The sequence below is a fragment of the Acipenser ruthenus genome, chromosome 3, assembly GCF_902713425.1.
Source record: "Acipenser ruthenus chromosome 3, fAciRut3.2 maternal haplotype, whole genome shotgun sequence".
Taxonomy (NCBI): Eukaryota; Metazoa; Chordata; class Actinopteri; order Acipenseriformes; family Acipenseridae; genus Acipenser; species Acipenser ruthenus.
In genome coordinates, this window is record NC_081191.1 from 77,329,336 (window position 1) to 77,353,465 (window position 24,130).

A 24,130-nucleotide genomic window follows, 5' to 3' on the forward strand; every position below is an offset into this window, starting at 1 on the left:
ATAATTTCAAGAATTTATTTTTGCTAATTTTCTACTGCATTTTACATATATTCTGGCAGTGGTGCTTGTCTGTTTCTCAGTAACAGCCTTTGCAGCCCCTTGAAGCCAGTAGCAGCCCTTCACCGGGATGATATTCTTTTTGGTTACATTCTTCATTTCGTTTCCTCTTTCTCTCCTAAAATTAAAGCACAATTACTTTACAATTATATAATACACTGGGCTACTACTAACAAATGAAACTGCTCTGCTGAGAAGAGTGCCAAAGATATCCTACAGGCTTGTGCAAAAAGATTGTACTGAACTGTACATACTGTGATAAAATTCAAAGGATCCCCAATTTTGGACTAATGATTACAACATATGCATTGGGATTGAAATTAAAATGTTGTGTAACCAGACTCACTCACTCAGTCTCACTAATTGCATATTGTGTTTTAAGAATGTTTTTCACGTTTCTTATTTATTTTCTTCTAAAGAATGTTCTGGTTTTGTTTGTGTTTTTGTGGCAGAGCGGTTGCAGTACTGACGTCACGGACCAGGAAGAAGCAATACAAAACAAAGGCAAAGGTAGGTAGGGGAAACGAGACGCGTTTGCGCTCAGGTTTTAATAATAAATCAAACAATAAACAAAACACTTTATAACAAACAAAAGGGCTCGATGGCCAAAAATACATAAAGAAACAAATACCGAGTGGTACAGCGGTAGCAGTTGCTTCGGCTGTATGATCTCGCTGAACCGTCCTCCCGTCTCTAACTCAAAGGAAAATCTCTCCCCATTACCCAAGAGCTGGTTCTTTTAAACTGTGGCTGGAGCCTTAATTATCAATAAAACAATTACCTTATTGAGGCTCCAGCCACATTCACACAGGTTTTTTAAATTAATAAACAAAACGAACAATAAAAAAACACGGCTTTCCCACCGTCAAATACAAATATAATAATAATACGAAATATACAAATAATAATACAGGGACGAGGTGTACCCCATCACACACGCCCCCCCTTGTGCGTAGCACACATGGCCTCAATGGCCACCTCCCCCCTCAGTCTCAAAGTCCCGGAAGAGGGGAAAGCACAGTGTCCATGGGGGTGGCCATGGTGGGAGGTCCGTCACCCCCCAACTCTTCGTGGCCGGCAGCTCCCTATTCCAGGGCTCCCGCCACACACTATCCTGCCGCAAACGTGCGGCTGGGGAAGCTGGTCTCCTGACCTCCCCCCCCCTTCTTCATGGCCGGCATTTCCCCTCCATGGGGCTCCGACCACACGATCTCCGGCAGCGAAACTGCTGCGAGGGGAACTGGTCTTCTGATCTCCCCCCCTTTATTCATGGCCGGCAGCTCCCCTCCGTGGGGCTCCGGCCACAGTGTAGCGACCCCAGGCGAAGCAGGACCCTCAACGACCCCAGGCGAAGCAGGATCCCTGGCGACCCCAGGCGAAGCAGGATCCCTGGCGACCCCAGGCGAAGCAGGATCCCTGGCGACCCCAGGCGACGGCAGCAGCAGCGGACCCTCGGGAGGCGACGGTGGAGGCAGAGGCAGCTCCTGCTCCTCTCCCTCGGGTGGTGGTGGTGGAGGCAGAGGCAGCTCCTGCTCCTCTCCCTCAGGTGGTGGTGGTGGTGGTGGAGGCAGAGGCAGCTCCTGCTCCTCTCCCTTGGGTGGTGGTGGTGGAGGCAGAGGCAGCTCCAGCTCCTCTGCTCCTGGCGGTGGTGGAGGCAGAGGCAGCTCCAGCTCCTCTGCTCCTGGCGGTGGTGGAGGCAGAGGCAGCTCCAGCTCCTCTGCTCCTGGCGGTGGTGGAGGCAGAGGCAGCTCCAGCTCCTCTGCTCCTGGTGGTGGTGGAGGCAGAGGCAGCTCCAGCTCCTCTGCTCCTGGCGGTGGTGGAGGCAGAGGCAGCGCCAGCTCCTCTGCTCCTGGCGGTGGTGGAACCAGCAGGTATTCACCCTCTGCTGGTGGAGGTGGGAGGGGCCAGCAGTCCTCCCACTGCGGTGAAGGTGGAACCAGCAGGTATTCACCCTCTGCTGGTGGAGGTGGGAGGGGCAAGCAGTCCTCCCACTGCGGTGGAGGTGGAACCAGCAGGCATTCACCCTCTGCTGGTGGAGGTGGGACCAGCAGGTATTCACCCTCTGCTGGCAGCTTGGGTCCTAGGGCTGTGGAAGCCCCGACTTCCCTCTCTTCGGGCTGTGGACGCACCGACTCCTCCCTTTTGGGCTGTGGACGCCCCGACTCCTCCCTGTTGGGCTGTGGACGCACCGACTCCTCCCTGTTGGGCTGTGGACGCACCGACTCCTCCCTGTTGGGCTGTGGACGCACCGACTCCTCCCTGTTGGGCTGTGGACGCACCGACTCCTCCCTGTTGGGCTGTGGACGTTCGGGCTCCCCCCACTCAGGCGTAGGACGTTCGGGCTCCTCCCACTCAGGCGTAGGACGCTCAGGCTCCTCCCACTCGGGCTGTGGACGCTCAGGCTCCTCCCACTCGGGCTGTGGACGCTCAGGCTCCTCCCACTCGGGCTGTGGACGCTCAGGCTCCTCCCACTCGGGCTGTGGACGCTCAGGCTCCTCCCACTCGGGCTGTGGACGCTCAGGCTCCTCCCGCTCAGGTACTGGAGAGGGCAGCGACTGCTCCTCTCCCTCTTGCTCACTGGAAGGCATCCCTCCCATGTCTGCAGCTAGGTAACCCAGCACCACCATGGTGAGGTCACGAACGGATGCCGGGTTGTGCTGTTGCTCCCAGTCCTCCCATCGTCTCCCATCTCGCATCTGCAGTGCGTGAATAACCATGGGGAGGTCACTGGCGAAGTTCCCCTCGGGGTGCACCAGCCAGTCCCATATTTCCCGGGACGGTGGGGAACCCGGTGGCAGTGGGGGTAGAGGGGTGGCTACTGCCCCGTTGTGGCTGTCCTCCTCCCAGCCCGGCATGCAGGATGAGGGCTGCAGCTGTTGTTGCTGCTGCTGCTTCTGCTGCTTCCTGCAGCTCTTTCTTCCCATCCTCGCTTTACAATTTTTTTTTTTTCACAGAACCCCCTCTCCTGGTCTGACGCTTGGAGGCGCTATTATCCCACGATGACACCACGTGTCACAAAGACGGCCGGAGTGGGTGGCGTCAGACCAGAAACAGGAACACAAATGACAGAGACTTGGAGTTTGGTGGAGCTGAGCGAATGGTTTCGCTCAGCATTTAATAAAACAGCACAGAAAATAAAAGGGTTTAACAGACAAAAACACGGGACACGGCACTACACGCCAAAATAAATAGACAAACAAAACGGACTACACAGACAAACGGTGCACGGAGACAAACAAACACGGTGAGTGAAAACACTTAACTATTCTTCTTCTTCTTCTTATTATTATTACCTCCGTCTCCAATCCCGTTCTCCACTCACTGAACACCTAACCCCCGACTGCATGCTACGTGTCTCTATATATACTGTTGTGCTGGGATTCAATTACTAATTAATTATTCACTTGAATCCCAGCACGTGAATTAATTCTGTGCAACCCCGTGCTCACATATTACATTTAACCAGCACGTGAAGTGATTTGTGCTCTCCTCGTGCCTAAATACAAATCTACACTTTTTAAACACACGTGAAACACAGACCCGTTTATATCCCGTGTACCAATCTATACACCAACATTTACACACGCAACATACAACACATAACACACAAATGCACACAGGGGCGGGGCGCATTGCCACAAGGACACATAAAATACTAAAGCAAGGGTGCCATAAATTACTGACATACTTGTGTTAATATCCTATTTTTGGTGTTATCTGCCATTCATGGCTGCTGTTTCTGTTGAGATCATTATTAACCTTTCATACATATCTCTATTGTTTTTTAGATGGTGAAATTTTAACCACCCCTTCACTTGCTTCTGTCCTGTCAATAGCCAATCAGCTGCTTCCCGTATTGACTTCCCCTATTGACTGACAGGCTTTCTTCATTGAACACAATGTGCTTATACTATGACGGTGAGTCACCTGCAGACCCCAGTAGGAAGATTTTTTTTTTTTTTGCAGAATTAGCTGGGTAAAGGGTTCAATCTAGGTTTGGTTAACTTATCTCACAGAAATAACCCCTACCAATAGTTACGTAAGAGTTGAAGTCAAGGTAAAGAGCAACTTTCCTCCAGATAAATAAAAAAAACAGCAGAGCCCAAATAAACAGTGCCACGCAGTTCCAGGCAATCTGCTTCTCGTTCAAGGGCATGTTCTCTTTTTCTGTAAATCAGTTTTGTGGCACGCCTGTGACACAATATGTTTAGGTCAGGTTTAGCCCACCCTTTAAGTGTCATTTGTCCATTCACCATATTGTAGAGGTGTCTCTCACAATAGCTTGGGGCACCTTTTTACTCCTAATGCAATCCTGCGTCATTTTCAAATATTATTTTCAAGTGTGTTTATGTTTACCAATTATATATGTGCTGTGAGTAAAGTTTGTTTGCGAGAAACAGTCCTCGCTGCCCATCAGTCTGTACTGTAGCAACAATAGCAACGAGCAGTAGAACATGTTCCAGGTGATGATGCATATCCACCTTATTCAATGCGGAAAAGAGGTGTCAACTCATTTAATTCAATCAGATCTCCACCTTCAGCACCTTGTTTTATTTAGTGTGTGCACATCCTTGCAACAAGCCCAGTATGTGCCTGCTAAAGGGAGACTCCCTCAGCCAAGAACATTTATTTATTGCTCATTCAGTTGTCAGAGAATGTTCAAGTCTTTAATTTGGGTCTTATCGATTTGTTAAAGACTATGAATCACTGATTTGCTTAATGGCTTCAATATATTTTTTGATAGAATGATTTATTTATTTATTTATTCCAGCAAGGATTTAGGTACAGGTGAAGTTTTAAACACATAACCGCTCAGGTACCCACCAGACAAACACTGTGATAAATACTGTGGTTTTAATCTAAAGACAACCCAGAGCACTTATGTTTTTTGTACATTTAAGTAAGACAAGAAATATGAGGAGGTTGTATTTCTTACACTCTTGCCAGTATGAAATTATGACAGTAGAAATTAACTATAACAGGCATGGGTAAGGCTGTCAATATATTAGCTCATGAACGTAATCAGCTTTGATAGGATTCTCATTTTCAAGGTGACGCCGTGATCAAATCGACCACTCACTATCATGTGAGAAACAAAATCCATAATCGGCTGGGGTGCAGATAAGATATTTAAAAATACCCAAACCTTGTTGTTGCTATTGTTGTTTATTTTCATCTTTGTGTACATTTTGCAATGCTATTTATACATCAGCACAGTTATCTGATAACAGGTACAGCACAATGCTGCAATTGGTATCATTCTTGTTCTCTACCACATTTTACAGAGTTTCTTTACATTCAGTCTTCAGCTCGTAGCCCTGCCTCCTTATCTCTCAGCCTCTTTGTGTTGAGGCCAACGGTATACTTCCACCAAGATGATATGGGTGCAACTTGTCACATTCCTCAGCTCTTTTATTCTGTATCTCCTGAAATGGAAACACATTTACTTTACAGTCATATGACACATTGGGCCACGGTTTCTTTGCCCTCTCTTCCTACTGTAATGAAACCCTTTCTTGGTCCCTCACACTGGAGAGTTGGCTCAAGGAGGTGGACAGTAGAGAGTGACATGAAGACGGGCCACCCTCGGGACCCATTGTTTTCCCGCGGTACCGGAAAAAATTGCGTTAAATTTTGCAGGATGGTACTGGAGTGAAGCTCACGGGAACGGACGGGACCGGTAAATAATAATAAAAAAAACTCTCAGGACGAGCAAGAACGGGATTTAAGCCACCAGCAGACAGGAAGAGTGTTTTTTTTTTTTGTTGCTGTAAAGTCGTAAGAGCCTATGACATGGAACTTGACTGTTATTATAAACATACCAAATAATATTAACAGGTCTCACTTGAACATATAATCACATTAATTTTCCCAAATTATGTTTAATTGCGCTATAATTAATCAAATAATACCTGGAAATACAAAGAGGGCGATCTCCATTTCCTGTTATGTGAATTATGTAGTGATGGATCTGATGTAGAGAGAGAACAGGGATTGTCTCCCCTATCAATTCGAGCCGTATGCCTACGAATCAGAAGGTTCAAACTCGGAGAGAGACTCCGACATCACCAACGCGGACGGACCGGAGGGACAGCAGATGTCCGCGGAGAATCAGCGTCTTGGCAACACAGAATGGTTAATAAAAACCCTTACGTTTAACATAGATTGATACTAAAAATATTTCATATTACCCATAATTGTATAGTTATGTCAGTCCTTTAGTTAACAATATTGATACATGAATTATTGATACTAGCAATATATTAAGGATGGGCACATTTTCGGTTTTTATGATTACTACCCCTAATCATAATGCAGAGATGTCAAAGGCTACTATTTGGCTGTAACAGCTACTATTTTTTGGAGGTACTACTTCGGCGCTACGTTGAAGGGGTATGTATAATACTATGATTTTTAATAAATAATTACATGATGGATACTCCCTGGACGTTTATGAAATATAATTTCAATATCATGTCTTTTTTTTTATATAAATTAATGGTTCGTAATACTGTATTTCACTGACAGTTTATTGTGAGATTTACTAAAATCTCTGAACCGGGTTACTTAGTGATCGATTTAGAAACTCAAACTGCAGCACAAAACTCTAAACAGTTGTTTTTATATTACAGAATTTATATATTACATCATTATATTGCACATTGTGCTTATAAAGACCCTGTGCTTGCACTGTATTTTTTTCTGAAAACACAAAAACTAAAAACAAATTACTAGTAGTATACCGGTAGTGTTTAATGCAAAACCCTATAAACCCTAATTTTATACATGAATACGAAAATATCTGTACCTCCAAATAATAGTTGATCTCTGTTTATCACAGGGTGGGGTGAGACGGGATCTTTTTTGACAGGACAGGATGGGACGGGAATTAAAAACAAACAAAAAAAAGTTACAAAAATTTGGGACAGGATTGGAAATGATGACTCTTTCATGAGATGGGATGGGACAGGAACATTTTTGACAGGACAGGATGAGACAGGACTGAAGTTTCATTCCCGTGTCACTCACTAGTGGATAGTCGAGACACCAGCAGCCAGAAGCACAAGTGCAGCTGCTTTCTTTCTTTTATTTGAGCTTACAGATTCCAGCTAATTACCTGACTGCTTTCAGTCATTCAAAAAGGGTGAAGCACTCTTAGAGGGGGCACATCTTGCTGCAGCAGAATCATTACACTATACCAGCAGCAGGTAAACCTGATCTGTTTGTAAGAGATCTTCCAGACTTGTGCAAAAGGCTTTTTATTGCACTTGTTGTTTTATACTTTTGGGAGACAGTCATCTCCAAGTAGACTCAGTGCATTCTCTACTTATAGCAATTGCATTACTTTTTTCTCAGGTCCTGGAATTTAATTTAAAACGTTTTTGTGATGCTTCTGCTCCGTGACTTCAGCCAAATCAGTTGTTTGACGAGAATGAAAAATCCCAGTACAAGCAGAGAGATTGAAAATCCACTTGAACATTCTGGATTCTTCTATTGTAATCTAGAGAATACTATTGTATTTTATACAATTCCTTAGAAAGTGTATTGAGAATATTTTCAATACCTCTGTGACTTGGTTTCTTTGAACACAATCAATAAATTCTTCTTCAAAATGGTCACTTCCTGCGATGAAGCATCCAACGCAGTCCATTCGTGGCTATTGTACAGAACAAAACAAAACAACATATTTTAAAATATAGTTTGTGTGAACATTTGAACATTGAGGCATTTTAATAGTGTATTTTAAATGTAGGCCTATTCACTTACCAACAACTTGTACTGTGTTCCATTTATACTTTTGCACCTTGATTTGATATTGTGGGGGGGGGGGGGAATTAACACATCTTTGGATTTAGTGCAGAAGGAATAATTGCTTGTCCGTTTCCTATTTGCTAACCCATTCCTTACTCAGACCATTCTCTGTGTAAAAAAAAGTCTCCTATCGTCTGTCTTAAGTCTATCTCTGCATAATTTCTAACTGTGTCCTCTTGTCCTGGTTTCTGTACTGCACTTAATGTATTAAAAAAAAAATCCTTTTTGTTCTAGGCTGAGTAGAGTCAGTTCCTTGAACCTGTCTTCATGGCTCACTCCTTTAAGCCCTGCTGGGATTAGTCTGGTTGCTCTTTGCTGGATTCTCTTCAACCCCACAATGTCCCTTTTGTATTTGCGGGATCATAATTGAGCACAGTCTTGGATCAGTGGAGTGCTGCTGTGCTTTTTATAAACTTAAAACCAATCAAGGGGAGTCAGGAATAATCTGAGTAACAAAAGACAAGTTGATCTTACTGTTAAATATTTGGAAGATTTTTCTCAGAAAGTAATGTACACTGGGAAGTCTTATTGCACATTCCAAAACTCACCTTGCTATTAAGGAATCTACATTGGTGTAGATTCTTTACACTCTTCTGTAAACATCCTGTTTCTTTCAAAATGAAGTGGAGGTTAAGATAGGAACGGTCAAAGGGCAGCTGGTCAGAGAGAAAAACAGAATATTTATTTTTCACATATTTTACCCAAATTATTCATTCAATTTAGAAACCTAATCCCCCCCCCCCCCCCCCAGGAATTCCTCACAACACCTCAGGAGAATTGAAGGGCAGTGGGCATCCTCCTATACCACCATAAGGTCAACCTCCTCTTTATTTCAATTACATGCCTCTTTCACTGTTTCTGTATTGACCAGCAACTGATTGTATTGCAACCCAGCCACAGCTCTGCTTGGTTTTGGGGTCATCAGCCTGAAACAGTTCTCAGAATGTGATTTAATCCAAACAGACTGTAAAGCAATCATTCTTTAAATAAAACAAAAATAATATAAAGACATTAGCTTTCAAGACCTCAAAAGTCTCTTCTTCAGGTGTAAACGGACATTTAAAACCTGATCCTGAAATTTCTACTGTCCATGCTGCCTTTGTTTCTCAAAGAGGTAATACTAACATATGCAGTGTAGAAATACATCTAATAGATTTGTTTTTCAATAACAACATCAATAACAATAATAATAGTGAAAAAGAGAACAAATTGTCAAACAGCTATTGAAAAGAAGATTGGTTCAGTTGGCAAAGATGCTGTTGGTATTGGTTATTTTGTTGTTGCAAGGTTGTGTGGTTTATGGATTTTTTATGTTTATATTTGCCTCATATTTGTAAGTGTGCACCTGCAGTACATGTTGTAGGTACAATAACAACATCAGTATAATGATAACAACTTTGATTAACATATTCATGTATTCTACCAATTAAAAAAAAAAAAATACGATTAAAATAGATATTAAATGTTTAAAAACTAGTAACATCTCAGGCAAACTTTTGAGTCCTCAGACTAATATGTTTTAGGTTGCTTATTACTAACACTAAATTTTATTCTACTTTCACAAGCAATGGTGTAATGCGTTCCCTTTCAGCTGTTTTTCACACACACACACACACACACACACACACACACACATACACACACAGCAGTACCTCTGTTTCTTTTACAGGATCAATGAGTTTGTAGAAACGGAAAGCTTTTCTCTGATTTGAATTGAAGTCCTCCACAGTGCGGTCAATGGCTCTTCTGTGTTGTTTGGGAAGCTGTTCATAAAGCAGCTGTGCAGCAGTAGAGGCCACCAAGGCTCCTATACAGAACAGCAAGGCTAGCAGACTCTTCATCTTCCTCTCACCCCAACGTCCGACAGCAGAACTGATGACATGCAGCCGGAGATCAGGCAGCTTAGACTGAACTGGTCAGTCATTAACTTTATTTTAAATATTTGCCTACACTCAAGCTATTTGTTATATTTACATTTTTTAAGCGAATCTCACAAAATGCCCCCCTATGAAAGCACTGACCCTGCTTGGTGAAACTGTTATGCAGTGCTGTGTTTACAGGCAGTCAAATAAACTTTGTACCACAATACTTAATCCTACCTCTCAATCCATAAACAGTACAGGGTTGGTAAATGTGTTTACTAATGAGTAAGGGCAGTTTGTATGTATTTTTTCTCGTACATTTTTATACCATCAATTTGAGAACCCAGGCCCTTTTCCTTCAACCAATGTCTCAGCATGTTGTTAGAGGGCTGCTGTGCTGTTGAAGGGACCGTCGAAAACCAGTTACCCAGACAAAGACCTGGTGGAATATTTATTTGGTACATTGTGATAGACTGATAGTGGTTTTAAACTCCTAGCCACCCAGAACCACATTTAACAAGAAACATGCACTGAACACACTGTAACAGCTTGTTTTATTTCATCTTTTTTTAAACATAATTTCAAGAATTTATTTTTGCTAATTTTCTACTGCATTTTACATATATTCTGGCAGTGGTGCTTGTCTGTTTCTCAGTAACAGCCTTTGCAGCCCCTTGAAGCCAGTAGCAGCCCTTCACCGGGACGATATTCTTTTGGGTTACATTCTTCATTTCGTTTCCTCTTTCTCTCCTAAAATTAAAGCACAATTACTTTACAATTATATAATACACTGGGCTACTACTAACAAATGAAACTGATCTGCTGAGAAGAGTGCCAAAGATATCCTACAGGCTTGTGCAAAAAGATTGTACTGAACTGTACATGCTGTGATAAAATTCAAAGGAGACTAATGATTACAACATATGCATTGGGATTGAAATTAAAATGTTGTGTAACCAGACTCACTCACTCAGTCTCACTAATTGCATATTGTGTTTTAAGAATGTTTTTCACGTTTCTTATTTATTTTCTTCTAAAGAATGTTCTGGTTTTGTTTGTGTGTCCATGCATACATTTGTTTAATATATCAGTCCCTATTTTCCACTTTGCTATAATCGGGGTGTCCCAGAATTCATGCATCTTAAGCAATTATATATTGTGCTAAGAAGGATGTTCGGGCAGCCAAACCGTTTACTATCTGCACCACAAATCAAAATGACCTGAATTCGTTCTCGTTGCATAAAGACATTTCATACCAGAAAGAAACATAGAGACAACCAATATTATTAACAATTATGCCTATGATGCCTGAGTTAGTGGATACCCTGTATATGATCATTATATGTAGTATATATAATAGACCCTGATATTGATGTGATACAGCCATCTGAAATGTCTTTGTATCAGATGGAAATATACATCACATAAAAATGATTTTACTCTCTATATTTAAAAATATAGCATTGGATGGTTTGTAAGGTTAAAGTTCATTGGATGTGTAGCAGGCTGGCTCGCAGTGGTGAAGTCACGGACCAGGAAGTACAGAAACCAAAACAATGGATGGGCGGGTGAAGCTGAGTGCAACGGCACTCAGCGTATTTATTAATAAACAAAACAAAAATAAAAGATTTAAACAAACAACAAAACAAAAAGGCACGTTGGCCAAACAAATAAACAGTAACAAGTATATTAAATATAACAATTGTTTTTGCTCGCTCTCCCATGTTCTCCCGTACTCTCTTCTGTACACTCCACCCCCGCAGAACAGACAGCTGTAGGTTCTTATACTCTGGCCGAGGGGTTAACTAGTTGTAATTATCTTATTACCCCTCGGCCAGAGTCTGCACACGTTTGGTAAGGATGCATGACTGTCAGCTAGTTAAATAATCAGTAGCTGATCAGTCATGCATCCTCACAAGGTTTTTTGAAATATAAATAATAAAAAACAATAACAAAAGACACGGCGCTTTTATCCGCACCGCAAACAAAAATACAAATAATAATACATAGGGGCGGAACACTCCGCCACACATGCCCCCCCTTGTGCGCAGCACACATGGCCTTTTTGGCCACCTCCCCCCTTATTCCTTAAAGTCCCGGCTAGCAGTCCCGGCGCAGGAACAGGGGCAGCAACGGACCAAAGGTGGCAGCCACGGTGGGATGTCCTCCTCCCACCCAAACAGCCGTAGCGTTCCGATGGCCCGCTCACAGGCCGGCTCCTCTGGCCCAAAAAATTTTGGGGGTGGTCTCCCCTTCATGGGGCTCCAGCCACAGTATTTCCTGCCGCGAAAGTGCGGCTGGGGGAGCTGGTCTCCTGACCTCCCCCCCCTTTTCCGTGGCCGGCAGCTCCCCTTCATGGGGCTCCAGCCACTGTATTTCCTGCTGCATGGCAGGACTGGTAGCAACCCCAGGCAAAACAGGACCCTCGGGAGGCGACGGCAGCAGCTGCAGACCCTCGGCAGGCAACGGCAGCAGCAGCGGACCCTCGGGAGGCGACGGCAGCAGCAGCGGACCCTCGGGAGGCGACGGCAGCAGCAGCTGACCCTCGGGAGGCGACGGCAGCAGCAGCGGACCCTCGGGAGGCGACGGCAGCAGCAGCATTAGTGGACCCTCCAGAGGCGAACTCGGGAGGGGAGCCCCTGGCCATGGAGGCGGCAGCGGGAGCTCCACTTCTCCCTCGTTCCATGTAACTGGTGGCTCTCCAGGCGATGCGGAGCAACAGACAGCCCCAGGCGATGCGGGGCAGGCATCCTTGGGCGAAGCGAGGCAGGCATCCTTGGGCGAAGCGAGGCAGGCATCCTTGGGTGGTGCGAAGCAGGCATCCTTGGGCGGTGCGAGGCAGGGCAGGAGCAGACCTTCCCATGACGGTGGAGGTGGAACAAGCAGGTATTCACCCTCTGTTGGTGGAGGTGGGAGGGGCAAGCAGTCCTCCCACGGCGGCTGAGGCGGAACCAGCAGGCATTCACCCTCTGCTGGTGGAGCTGGGAGCGGCAAGCAGTCCTCCCACGGCGATTGAGGCAGAACCAGCAGGCATTCACCCTCTGCTGGTGGAGCTGGGAGCTGCAAGCAGTCCTCCCACAGCGGTTGAGGCGGAACCAGCAGGTACTCACCCTCTGCTGGTGGAGGTGGGAGGGGCAAGCAATCCTCCCACGGCGGTTGAGGCGGAACCAGCAGGAATTCACCCTCTGCTGGTGGAGCTGGGAGCGGTAAGCAGTCCTCCCACGGCGCTTGAGACGGAACCAGCAGGCATTCACCCTCTGCAGGCATTCACCCTCTGCTGGTGGAGGTGGGAGGGGCAAGCAGTCCTCCCACGGCGGTTGAGGCGGAACCAGCAGGTATTCACCCTCTGCTGGTGGAGCTGGGAGCGGTAAGCAGTCCTCCCACAGTGCTTGAGACGGAACCAGCAGGCATTCACTCTCTGCTGGTGGAGGTGGGAGGGGCAAGCAGTCCTCCCACGGCGGTTGAGGCAGAACCAGCAGGCATTCACCCTCTGCTGGTGGAGGTGGCGGAGGCAGAGGCAGCTCCTGCTGCTCTGCCCCTAGCGGTGGTGGAGGGTAAATGGTCTTGTAGGGTAAATGTCTCTTGACGTGGCCGATTTCGTTCCAGTCAGATGTGCAGTTTTTCAGAATTGTTTTTGTTTGTTTATCTTTTTAAGAGGCCTAGCTCTGAGAAAGTTTGGAGTTTTAACATGAAATGTACTCCCCAAGGTGGTTACAGCTTTCCACTTGAATCAATCAGTGGAATTAGAGCTTTCCACCCCCTCCTTTTTTCTTCGGAGCAGGATCGGAGATTGAATTTCCTCTGCCCGGTTCGGGCATTGAGATGTTATGTGGATAGGATGAGAGCGCTGCGTCAGTCTGACCAGCTCTTTGTCTGTCATCGTGTAAGGACCCTGGGTCAAGCCCTCTCGAAGCAGCGACTGTCCCACTGGATTGTGGACACAGTTTTGCCTGCATATACTAATGCCGGCCTACTCCCACCTGGGAGGGTGTCCGCGCACACTACCAGAGGAGTGGCTGTGTCATGGGCGCTCTTCAGAGGAGCCTCTTTGACTGATATCTGTACTGTGGCTACCTGGGCTACTCCGCATGCATTCACCCGATTCTACTGACTCAGTGTGGTAGACCCCTACATGCCTTCCTTGAGGTAGCTCGCTCACACCACAAAGATTAGTTTGGTGGTAGCGAGACGTCCCTCATCTGCTGTCCGCTCACGCTCCCTCGCGACGGCTTTGATGTACTTTCCCAAAAGTATTGTTGTTGGTCGTTTTCGAATTGAAAGGGAACCGAGGTTACATCCGTAACCTGTCGTTTTTATTTTGCATAATGTGTTGATAACAGAAAAAAAAAAAAAAACTCGAGGGCCACAGTCTTTTGAGTTTCACTCCAACTTGAACTCCCAATATGTTTATTTAATCAACTTATTTGCTGAGGTTGACATATTTAAAATTAGTTTAGGTCCTTTTACAGTTATTTTTTTTTTTAATGGTCTTGAAGCACGCAAGCAAAGTTGAATTGAATGGGTGGGCCAGTGACATCACTAAATGGGGCGTGTCAATTAAAACGAGTGTCGTTGATACAAGGGTAATATTGTCTGTCTTGGTAAATATATGGAACCCAGAAGTCTGAGTACACATTTGATTGGTTCAATTTTACAACATCTCATATTGATTGGTTTAATATTACAACATCTAAAGTTCTTGTAGCTCGTCTGACAAACTAAAGTTTGCTACTGCTCTTCCTGCTGCTTTCAGTCTTCCTCCCACCCCATTCCCAGAGCTTTCAGTTCCACTCCCATCCGTTTTAAAACTCTTTCTTCCCAGTCCCAGTCCGCTCCCGCCAGTTTCATTTCCGTTTCCTTCCATTCCTGCAAGCATAAAGAGAAATGTATTCAAATACCATGGGAATCCAGCGGGCCCTGCGGGAGTCTCGTCCTAATGTCACTCTCTAATATAGACCACCCAAGGATGTGATGTCACAGTGCTCTGAACCACTCCATCACAGTCGGCAGCCATACTGCTACGTCGTCTATTGTAGAGAAGGCCACAGAATGCTACAAACACCTTCTCCAGAAATACAGGGATGTTTATTTATTTTATTTTTTTTATACACTTGGGAAACAAATGCTTGAACGAAACTCAAGGTAGGCGAAAGTAAATCTACAGGACCAACATTTGAAAATTGACGTGAAAATAAAACACGTAGACAGTCAGGTATGATAATGTTAAGCAATTTTACCAAGTCTAACATCACAAGTCATTCCAGCTCAAGCAGACCAACGTCTGTGGCGGGGTAACCCGATACATAAATAATTTGTGATGGGGGGAAAAAAAAGGCTGAGGAAGTGGTGGTAAAAAAATATTGATGTGGCAGATGGAGTAACAGAGGCAGATAACCATAGAAGCATTTAAAAGTATTTTTCAAATAATGTATTCCACTTGATGTGCCCAACAGGGAATACATGATTTCGATCCACTTGCTTGGACAAACGTCAATTGCAGCGTATTTGAAATTGATGGGGATTGCTGGGATCAACGTTATAGACCAAATTTACTGCTGATTTTACAGACCTCCGATTACCACAAACCTTAGTGTTTATCTGGGTCTGTGAAACCAGCCTAAGTTAGTCCTATTAAGTGATATTACATTAGCCTGCTTTCTATGATTTATCCCTATTTTTCTCATTATTTGCTTGCAAATCTGTTTTAATATGAGTTACTCATATTAAACAGCCAGGACATAATATTGCACTTCATTTTGTATTTATTTATTTATTTATTTATTTATTTATTTTAAATCTGCGTTCTTCTAATACAAACTTGTGCCCTTATAAGCACTGACTGGAAATTTTCCATGCTAATTGTACACTTTCCATTCTTTTCCAATGCTAATACAGTGCATTTAACTACATTTATTATTGTTCTGATGGTGGATTTTGGTAGTCCATATTTATTTGAATCTGTAGCCATTTCCTTTGTTGTAGTTTGCTTCATGTGCTCTTCTCAAATGGGAATCCAAATCCTTGTCTTGACCATCATCTGCTGTGTTGCCAAAATGATCTTTTTCAACAGATGGTGGGGATAATGGCCTCATTTTCTGTCTATTGACTTTATAATGCAGCTTAATAACCATTTAGGTTTTCAATTCATGAAAATATTTTTTAAATTAGTTCTACTGCATTACGTTTTTTCAGACTCTTAATGTAAAGGTGCCAATACTTCTGTCATGAACAAATATTTGAAATTGCTTAAGTGTAGGGTGCCAATACATTCTTCTGTGACAGTATATACTGTATGTATGTTAGACTTCACACATTTTATTGGGAAATCGGATTGGATATAGGGAGGTGTCTGTCTGTCACACTTAGAGCTTTGCATATGTTTGCAAAACTGTATATTTGATTTGTTTTTATATTTTATTCTTAAAGTATTTTTTTGTAATTGTATTGCTGATGATACTTGCTGGCACAATTGTTTTTTTTTGGGTGATGCAGGCAAGAGTTAGAATATTTCATACAATCCCACCTTTCTCAATTCTGCCACGAGAGGGCTCCATAGGTTAAAAAAAAAAAAAAATATCTGCCTTTGTTTTCACGTGATACACTAGCTTTGAAAATGACAATTTCATAAACAATAAAGTGTAGCTTCAAATAAAATGTAAGCTGTTTAAGTTGTTTCTGAGATCCCACCATCTGCTGATAGGCTGACCCAAAGCATACGGCTAAGTCAACTGGAATTCTTGAAGAAAATAAAGATAAAAGTTCTAGAACGGCCTTTGCAATCACCAGATCTCAATCCAATAGAAGTGCTTTGGAATTAATTGAAAGAAAGCTGTAGCCAAGAATTATGTGTCCAGTCTGTCTGAGCTGAAGGAACTATGCAAGACAGAATGGGCCCAGATTTCACCAAGAAGATGCAACATACTGGTTAATAATTATCATAAACATCTGAGAGACATAATAAAACCAAAAGGAGGACACATAAAATACTAAAGCAAGGGTGCCATAAATTACTGACATACTTGTGTTAATATCCTATTTTTGGTGTTATCTGCCATTCATGGCTGCTGTTTCTGTTGAGATCATTATTAACCTTTCATACATATCTCTATTGTTTTTTAGATGGTGAAATTTTAACCACCCCTTCACTTGCTTCTGTCCTGTCAATAGCCAATCAGCTGCTTCCCGTATTGACTTCCCCTATTGACTGACAGGCTTTCTTCATTGAACACAATGTGCTTATACTATGATGGTGAGTCACCTGCAGACCCCAGGAGGAAGATTTTTTTTTTGCAGAATTAGCTGGGTAAAAGGGGTTCAGTCTAGGTTTGGTTCACTTATCTCACAGAAATAACCCCTACCAATAGTTACGTAAGAGTTGAAGTCAAGGTAAACAGCAACTTTCCTCCAGATAAATAAAAAAAACAGCAGAGCCCAAATAAACAGTGCCACGCAGTTCCAGGCAATCTGCTTCTCGTTCAAGGGCATGTTCTCTTTTTCTGTAAATCAATTTTGTGGCACGCCTGTGACACAATATGTTTAGGTCAGGTTTAGCTCACCCTTTAAGTGTCATTTGTCCATTCACCATATTGTAGAGGTGTCTCTCACAATAGCTTGGGACACCTTTTTACTCCTAATGCAATCCTGCGTCATTTTCAAATATTATTTTCAAGTGTGTTCATGTTTACCAATTATATATGTGCTGTGAGTAAAGCTTGTTTGCGAGAAACAGTCCTCGCTGCCCATCAGTCTGTACTGTAGCAACAATAGCAACGAGCAGTAGAACATGTTCCAGGTGATGATGCATATCCACCTTATTCAATGCGGAAAAGAGGTGTCAACTCATTTAATTCAATCAGATCTCCACCTTCAGCACCTTGTTTTATTTGGTGTGTGCACATCCTTGCAACAAGCCCAGTATGTGCCTGCTAAAGGGAGACTCCCTCAGCCAAGAACATTTATTTATTGCTCATTCAGTTGTCAGAGAATGTTCAAGTCTTTAATTTGGGTCTTATCGATTTGTTAAAGACTATGAATCACTGATTTGCTTAATGGCTTCAATATATTTTTTGATAGAATGATTTATTTATTTATTTATTCCAGCAAGGATTTAGGTACAGGTGAAGTTTTAAACACATAACCGCTCAGGTACCCACCAGACAAACACTGTGATAAATACTGTGGTTTTAATCTAAAGACAACCCAGAGCACTTATGTTTTTTGTACATGTAAGTAAGACAAGAAATATGAGGAAGCTGTATTTCTTACACTCTTGCCAGTATGAAATTATGACAGTAGAAATTAACTATAACAGGCATGGGTAAGGCTGTCAATATATTAGCTCATGAACATAATCAGCTTTGATAGGATTCTCATTTTCAAGGTGACGCCGTGATCAAATCGACCACTCACTATCATGTGAGAAACAAAATCCATAATTGTGCAGATAAGATATTTAAAAATACCCAAACCTTGTTGTTGCTATTGTTGTTTATTTTCATCTTTGTGTACACTTTGCAATGCTATTTATACATCAGCACAGTTATCTTATAACAGGTACAGCACAATGCTGCAATTGGTATCATTCTTGTTCTCTGCCACATTTTACAGTTTCTTTACATTCAGTCTTCAGCTCGTAGCCCTGCCTCCTTATCTCTCAGACTCTTGTCTTGAGGCCAACGCTATACTTCCACCAAGATGATATGGGTGCAACTTGTCACATTCCTCAGCTCTTTTATTCTGTATCTCCTGAAATGGAAACACATTTACTTTACAGTCATATGACACATTGGGCCAAGGTTTATTTGCCCTCTCTTCCTACTGTAATGAAACCCCTTCTTGGTCCCTCACACTGGAAATTTGGATCATGGAGGTGGATAGCTGAGACACCATCAGCCAGAAGCACAAGTGCAGCTGCTTTCTTTCTTTTATTTGAGCTTACAGATTCCGGCTCATTATCTGACTGTTTTCAGTCCTTCAAAAAGGGTGCATTCTCTACTTATATCAATTGCATTACTTTTTTCTCAGGTCCTGGAATTTAATTTAAAACGTTTTTGTGATGCTTCTGCTCCGTGACTTCAGCCAAATCAGTTGTTTGACGAGAATGAAAAATCCCAGTACAAGCAGAGAGATTGAAAATCCACTTGAACATTCTGGAATCTTCTATTGTAATCTAGAGAATACTATTGTATTTTATACAATACCGTAGAAAGTGTATTGAGAATATTTGCAATACCTTTGTGACTTGGTTTCTTTGAACACAATCAATAAATTCTTCTTCAAAATGGTCACTTCCTGCGATGAAGCATCCAACGCAGTCCATTCGTGGCTATTGTACAGAACAAAACAAAACAAAACAGTGAATGTCACAGAAGTTTTATTTATTTATTTCATTATTCATTTATTTCTTAGTAGACGCCCTTATCCAGGGCGACTTACAATTGTTACAAGATATCACATTATTTTTACATAAATTACATTCTCTTTTTTTTTTTTTTACACTATATTAACTATATTTTTTAATATAGTTTATGTGTGAACATTGAGGCATTTCAATAGTGTATTTTAAATGTAGGCCTATTCACTTACCAACAACTTGTATTGTGTTCCATTTATACTTTCCCCCCTTTTAATTTGATATTGTCATACTTCTCTAACCGTGGATCTGCTTTTCAGCTGTCAAATCACAGCGTGCAGGGGGTGGGAAATTAACACATCTTTGGGTTCAGTGCAGAAGGAATAATTGCTTGTCCGTTTCCTATTTGCTAACCCATTCCTTACTCAGACCATTCTCTGTGTAAAAAAAAGTCTCCTATCGTCTGTCTTAAGTCTATCTCTGCTTAATTTCTAACTGTGTCCTCTTGTCCTGGTTTCTGTGCGGCACTTAATGTATTTAAAAAAAAAAAAAACTTCTTTTTTGTTCTAGGCTGAGTAGAGTCAGTTCCTTGAACCTGTCTTCATGGCTCACTCCTTTAAGCCCTGCTGGGATTAGTTTGGTTGCTGTTTGCTGGACTCTCTTCAACCCCACAATGTTCTTTTTGTATTTGCGGGACCATAATTGAGCACAGTCTTGGATCAGTGGAGTGCTGCTATGCTTTTTATATTATTGTTATTTGTTTATTTAGCAGACGCCTTTATCCAAGGCAATTTACAGAAACTAGGGTGTGTGAACTATGCATCAGCTGCAGAGTCACTTACAACTACGTCTCACCCGAAAGACGGAGCACAAGGAGGTTAAGTGACTTTCTCAGGGTCACACAATAAGTCAGCAGCTGAGGTGGGATTTGAACCAGGGACCTCCTGGTTACAAGCCCTTTTCTTTAACCACTGGACCACACAGCCTTATAAACTAATATAAACCTAAAACCAATCAAGGGGAGTCAGGAATAATCTAAGTAACAAAAGACAAGTTGATCTTACTGTTAAATATTTGGAAGATTTTTCTCAGGAAGTCTTATTGCACATTCCAAAACTCACCTTGCTATCAAAGAATTTACATTGGTGTAGATTCTTTACACTCTTCTGTAAACATCCTGTTTCTTTCAAAACGAAGTGGAGGTTAAGATAGGAACGGTCAAAGGGCAGCTGGTCAGAGAGAAAAACAGATTCTTCTTTATTTATTGTTCACATATTTTACCCAAATTTTTCCTTCAATTTAGAAACCTAATCCCCCCCCCCAGGATTTTCTTCTCAACACCTCCGGAGAATTGAAGAGCAGTAAGCATCCTCCTATACCACCATAAGGTCAATCTCCTCTTTACTTGAATTACATGCCTCTTTCACTGTTTCTATATTGACTAGCAAATGTATGATTGTATTGCAACCCAGCCACAGCTCTGCTTGGTTTTGGGGTCGTCAGCCTGAAACAGTTCTCAGAATGTGATTTAATCCAAACAGACTGTAAAGCAATCATTCTTTAAATAAAACAAAAAGAATATAAAGACACTAGCTTTCAAGACCTCAAAAGTCTCTTCTTCAGGTGTAATTGGACATTTAAAACCTGGTCCTGAAATTTCTACTGTCCATGCTGCCTTTGTTTCTCAAAGAGGTAATACTAACATATGCAGTGTAGAAATACATCTAATAGATTTGTTTTTCAATAACAACATCAATAACAATAATAATAGTGAAAAAGAGAACAAATTGTCAAACAACTATTGAAAAGAAGATTGGTTCAGTTGGCAAAGATGCTGTTGGTATTGGTTATTTTGTTGTTGCAAGGTTGTGTGGTTTATGGATTTTTATGTTTATATTTGCCTCATATTTGTAAGTGTGCACCTGCAGTACATGTTGTAGGTACAATAACAACATCAGTATAATGATAACAACTTTGATGAACATATTCATGTATTCTACCAATTAAAAAAATATATACGATTAAAATAGATATTAAATGTTTAAAAACTAGTAACATCTCAGGCAAACTTTTGAGTCCTCAGACTAACATGTTTTAAGTTGCTTATTACTAACACTAAGTTTTATTCTACTTTTACAAGCAATGGTGTAATACGTTCCCTTTCAGCTGTTTTTCACACACACACACACACACACACACACACACACACACACACACACACAAACACACACACACACACAGCAGTACCTCTGTTTCTTTTACAGGATCAATGAGTTCGTAGAAACGGAAAGCTTTTCTCTGATTTGAATTGAAGTCCTCCACAGTGCGGTCAATGGCTCTTCTGTGCTGTTTGGGAAGCTGTTCATAAAGCAGCTGTGCAGCAGTAGAGGCCACCAAGGCTCCTATACAGAACAGCAAGGCTAGCAGACTCTTCATCTTCCTCTCACCCCAACGTCCGACAGCAGAACTGATGACATGCAGCCGGAGATCAGGCAGCTTAGACTGATTTGGTCAATCATTAACTTTATTTTAAATATTTGCCTACACTCAAGCTATTTGTTATATTTACATTTTTTAAGCGAATCTCACAAAATGCCCCCCTATGAAAGCACTGACCCTGCTTGGTGAAACTGTTATGCAGTGCTGTGTTTACAGGCAGTCAAATAAACTTTGTACCACAATACTTAATCCTACCTCTCAATCCATAAACAGTACAGGGTTGGTAAATGTGTTTACTAATGAGTAAGGGCAGTTTGTATGTATTTTTTCTCGTACATTTTTATACCATCAATTTGAGAACCCAGGCCCTTTTCCTTCAACCAATGTCTCAGCATGTTGTTAGAGGGCTGCTGTGCTGTTGAAGGGACTGTTGAAAACCAGTTACCCAGACAAAGACCTGGTGGAATATTTATTTGGTACATTGTGATAGACAGTGGTTTTATACTCCTAGCCACCCAGAACCACATTTAACAAGAAACATGCACTGAACACACTGTAACAGCTTGTTTTATTTCCTCTTTTTTTAAACATAATTTCAAGAATTTATTTTTGCTAATTTTCTACTGCATTTTACATATATTCTGGCAGTGGTGCTTGTCTGTTTCTCAGTAACAGCCTTTGCAGCCCCTTGAAGCCAGTAGCAGCCCTTCACCGGGATGATATTCTTTTGGGTTACATTCTTCATTTCGTTTCCTCTTTCTCTCCTAAAATTAAAGCACAATTACTTTACAATTATATAATACACTGGGCTACTACTAACAAATGAAACTGATCTGCTGAGAAGAGTGCCAAAGATATCCTCCAGGCTTGTGCAAAAAGATTGTACTGAACTGTACATGCTGTGATAAAATTCAAAGGATCCCCAATTTTGGACTAATGATTACAACATATGCATTGGGATTGAAATTAAAATGTTGTGTAACCAGACTCACTCAGTCAGTGTCACTAATTGCATATTGTGTTTTAAGAATGTTTTTCATGTTTCTTATTTATTTTCTTCTAAAGAATGTTCAGGTTTTGTTTGTGTTTTGTTTGTTTGTCCATGCATACATTTGTTTAATATATCAGTCCCTATTTTCCACTTTGCTATAATCGGGGTGTCCCAGAATTCAGGCATCTTAAGCAATTATATATTGTGCTAAGAAGGATATTCGGGCAGCCAAACCGTTTACTATCTGCACCATAAATCAAAATGACCTGAATTCGTTCTCGTTGCATAAAGACATTCCACACCAGAAAGAAACATAGAGACAACCAATATTATTAACAATTATGCCTATGATGTATGTTAGGGGATACCCTGTATATAATAATTTGATATAGTGTTCATATAGTAGACCTTGATATTGATGTGATACAGCCATCTGAAATGTCTTTGTATCAGATGGAAATATACAACACATAAAAATGATTTTACTCTCTATATTTAAAAATATAGCATTGGATGGTTTGTAAGGTAAAGGTTAATTGGATGGTTTGTAAGATGAAGGTTCATTGGATGGTTTGTAAGGTAAAGGTTAATTGGATGGTTTGTAAGATGAAAGTTCATTGGATGGTTTGTAAGATGAAGGTTCATTGGATGGTTTGTAAGATGAAATTTCATTGGATGGTTTGTAAGATGAAGGTTCATTGTATGGTTTGTAAGATGAAAGTTGATTGCCACCCCCCTTTAGTAGGTACCACTGGCCCCTCTGACCTCTCATGGAATTGATAGCAGCTTTTTTTTGTATAGCATGCTATATGATTTTTATCTGTCTATCTAAATATATATAAATGTTTTTGAGAAATGAAAGCTAACATACTATAAGAAAGGAACGCACTGTATTGTATTTAGCGTATATTCATCCACAACTTTGAACGCTCAATTATAAATCTTAAGTAAATCTATAAAAAAAAAATAACTGCGTTCAGTTCTACCTATAGACCATGTTTATTTAGTTTTCATCCCTTCATATAAAAATTAGACAAGCTGGAATTATTATCCGGGTAGCCCCAACTATTTGAAAAAAACAAAACTAAAAAACCTTAATGGGGTAGCCTAATAAATACATTGCAGACGACCAAAGAAGAGCGACCAGAATTATCCCGGGTTTAAAAGGCATGCCGTATGCAGACAGGCTAAAATAATTTAATCTATTCAGTCTTGAACAAAGAAGACTATGCGGCGATCTGATTCAAACATTCAAAATCCTAAAAGGTATAGACAATGTCGACCCAGGGGACTTTTTTGACCTGAAAAAAGAAACAAGGACCAGGGGTCACAAATGGAGATTAGATAAAGGGGCATTCAGAACAGAAGATAAAAGGCACTTTTTTACACAGAGAATTGTGTGGGTCTGGAACCAACTCCCCAGTAATGTTGTTGAAGCTGACACCCTGGGATCCTTCAAGAAGCTGCTTGATGAGATTCTGGGATCAATAAGCTACGAACAACCAAACGAGCAAGATGGGCCAAATGGCCTCCTCTCGTTTGTAAACTTTCTTACCGTAAAACTTCAAATAATCACTGGTCTCCAATACTCGCCGGTCTCTAATAGGCACCAGGGCT

The 24,130-nt window shown here is 41.8% G+C and overlaps 2 protein-coding genes across 2 annotated transcripts; both read right to left on the reverse strand.

Annotated features, from left to right (window-relative positions):
• Positions 1-5,204: 5,204 nt before the first annotated feature.
• Positions 5,205-9,840, reverse strand: LOC117435579 (cathelicidin-related peptide Oh-Cath-like). The gene is made up of 4 exons (XM_034058885.3): positions 9,522-9,840; positions 8,418-8,525; positions 7,622-7,714; positions 5,205-5,483 (listed from the first exon to the last, which is right to left on the reverse strand). Exons 1-4 carry the CDS (start codon positions 9,708-9,710, stop codon positions 5,391-5,393), a joined length of 483 nt encoding a protein of 160 aa, XP_033914776.3. The 5' UTR covers positions 9,711-9,840; the 3' UTR covers positions 5,205-5,390.
• An 8,360-nt stretch (positions 9,841-18,200) lies between these two features.
• LOC117435411 (cathelicidin-related peptide Oh-Cath-like) lies at positions 18,201-21,563 on the reverse strand. Its single transcript, XM_034058537.3, has 4 exons — positions 21,331-21,563; positions 20,205-20,312; positions 18,964-19,056; positions 18,201-18,476 (listed from the first exon to the last, which is right to left on the reverse strand). The coding sequence occupies exons 1-4, from the start codon at positions 21,517-21,519 to the stop codon at positions 18,378-18,380; spliced, it is 489 nt and encodes a 162-aa protein (XP_033914428.2). The 5' UTR covers positions 21,520-21,563; the 3' UTR covers positions 18,201-18,377.
• Positions 21,564-24,130: the final 2,567 nt, after the last annotated feature.

Excerpts from the sequence above, each read along its gene's own strand:
- LOC117435579 (XM_034058885.3), bottom strand. The coding sequence starts at position 9,710 with ATGAAGAGTCTGCTAGCCTTGCTGTTCTGTATAGGAGCCTTGGTGGCC. Across the intron at positions 8,526-9,521 it reads ATCCTGTAAAAGAAACAGAG|CTGCCCTTTGACCGTTCCTA; the intron begins GTACTGCTGTGT and ends CTCTCTGACCAG. Across the intron at positions 7,715-8,417 it reads GTAGATTCCTTAATAGCAAG|CCACGAATGGACTGCGTTGG; the intron begins GTGAGTTTTGGA and ends TCTGTACAATAG.
- LOC117435411 (XM_034058537.3), bottom strand. The coding sequence starts at position 21,519 with ATGAAGAGTCTGCTAGCCTTGCTGTTCTGTATAGGAGCCTTGGTGGCC. Across the intron at positions 20,313-21,330 it reads ATCCTGTAAAAGAAACAGAG|CTGCCCTTTGACCGTTCCTA; the intron begins GTACTGCTGTGT and ends CTCTCTGACCAG. Across the intron at positions 18,477-18,963 it reads AAAGAAACCAAGTCACAAAG|GAGATACAGAATAAAAGAGC; the intron begins GTATTGCAAATA and ends TTTCCATTTCAG.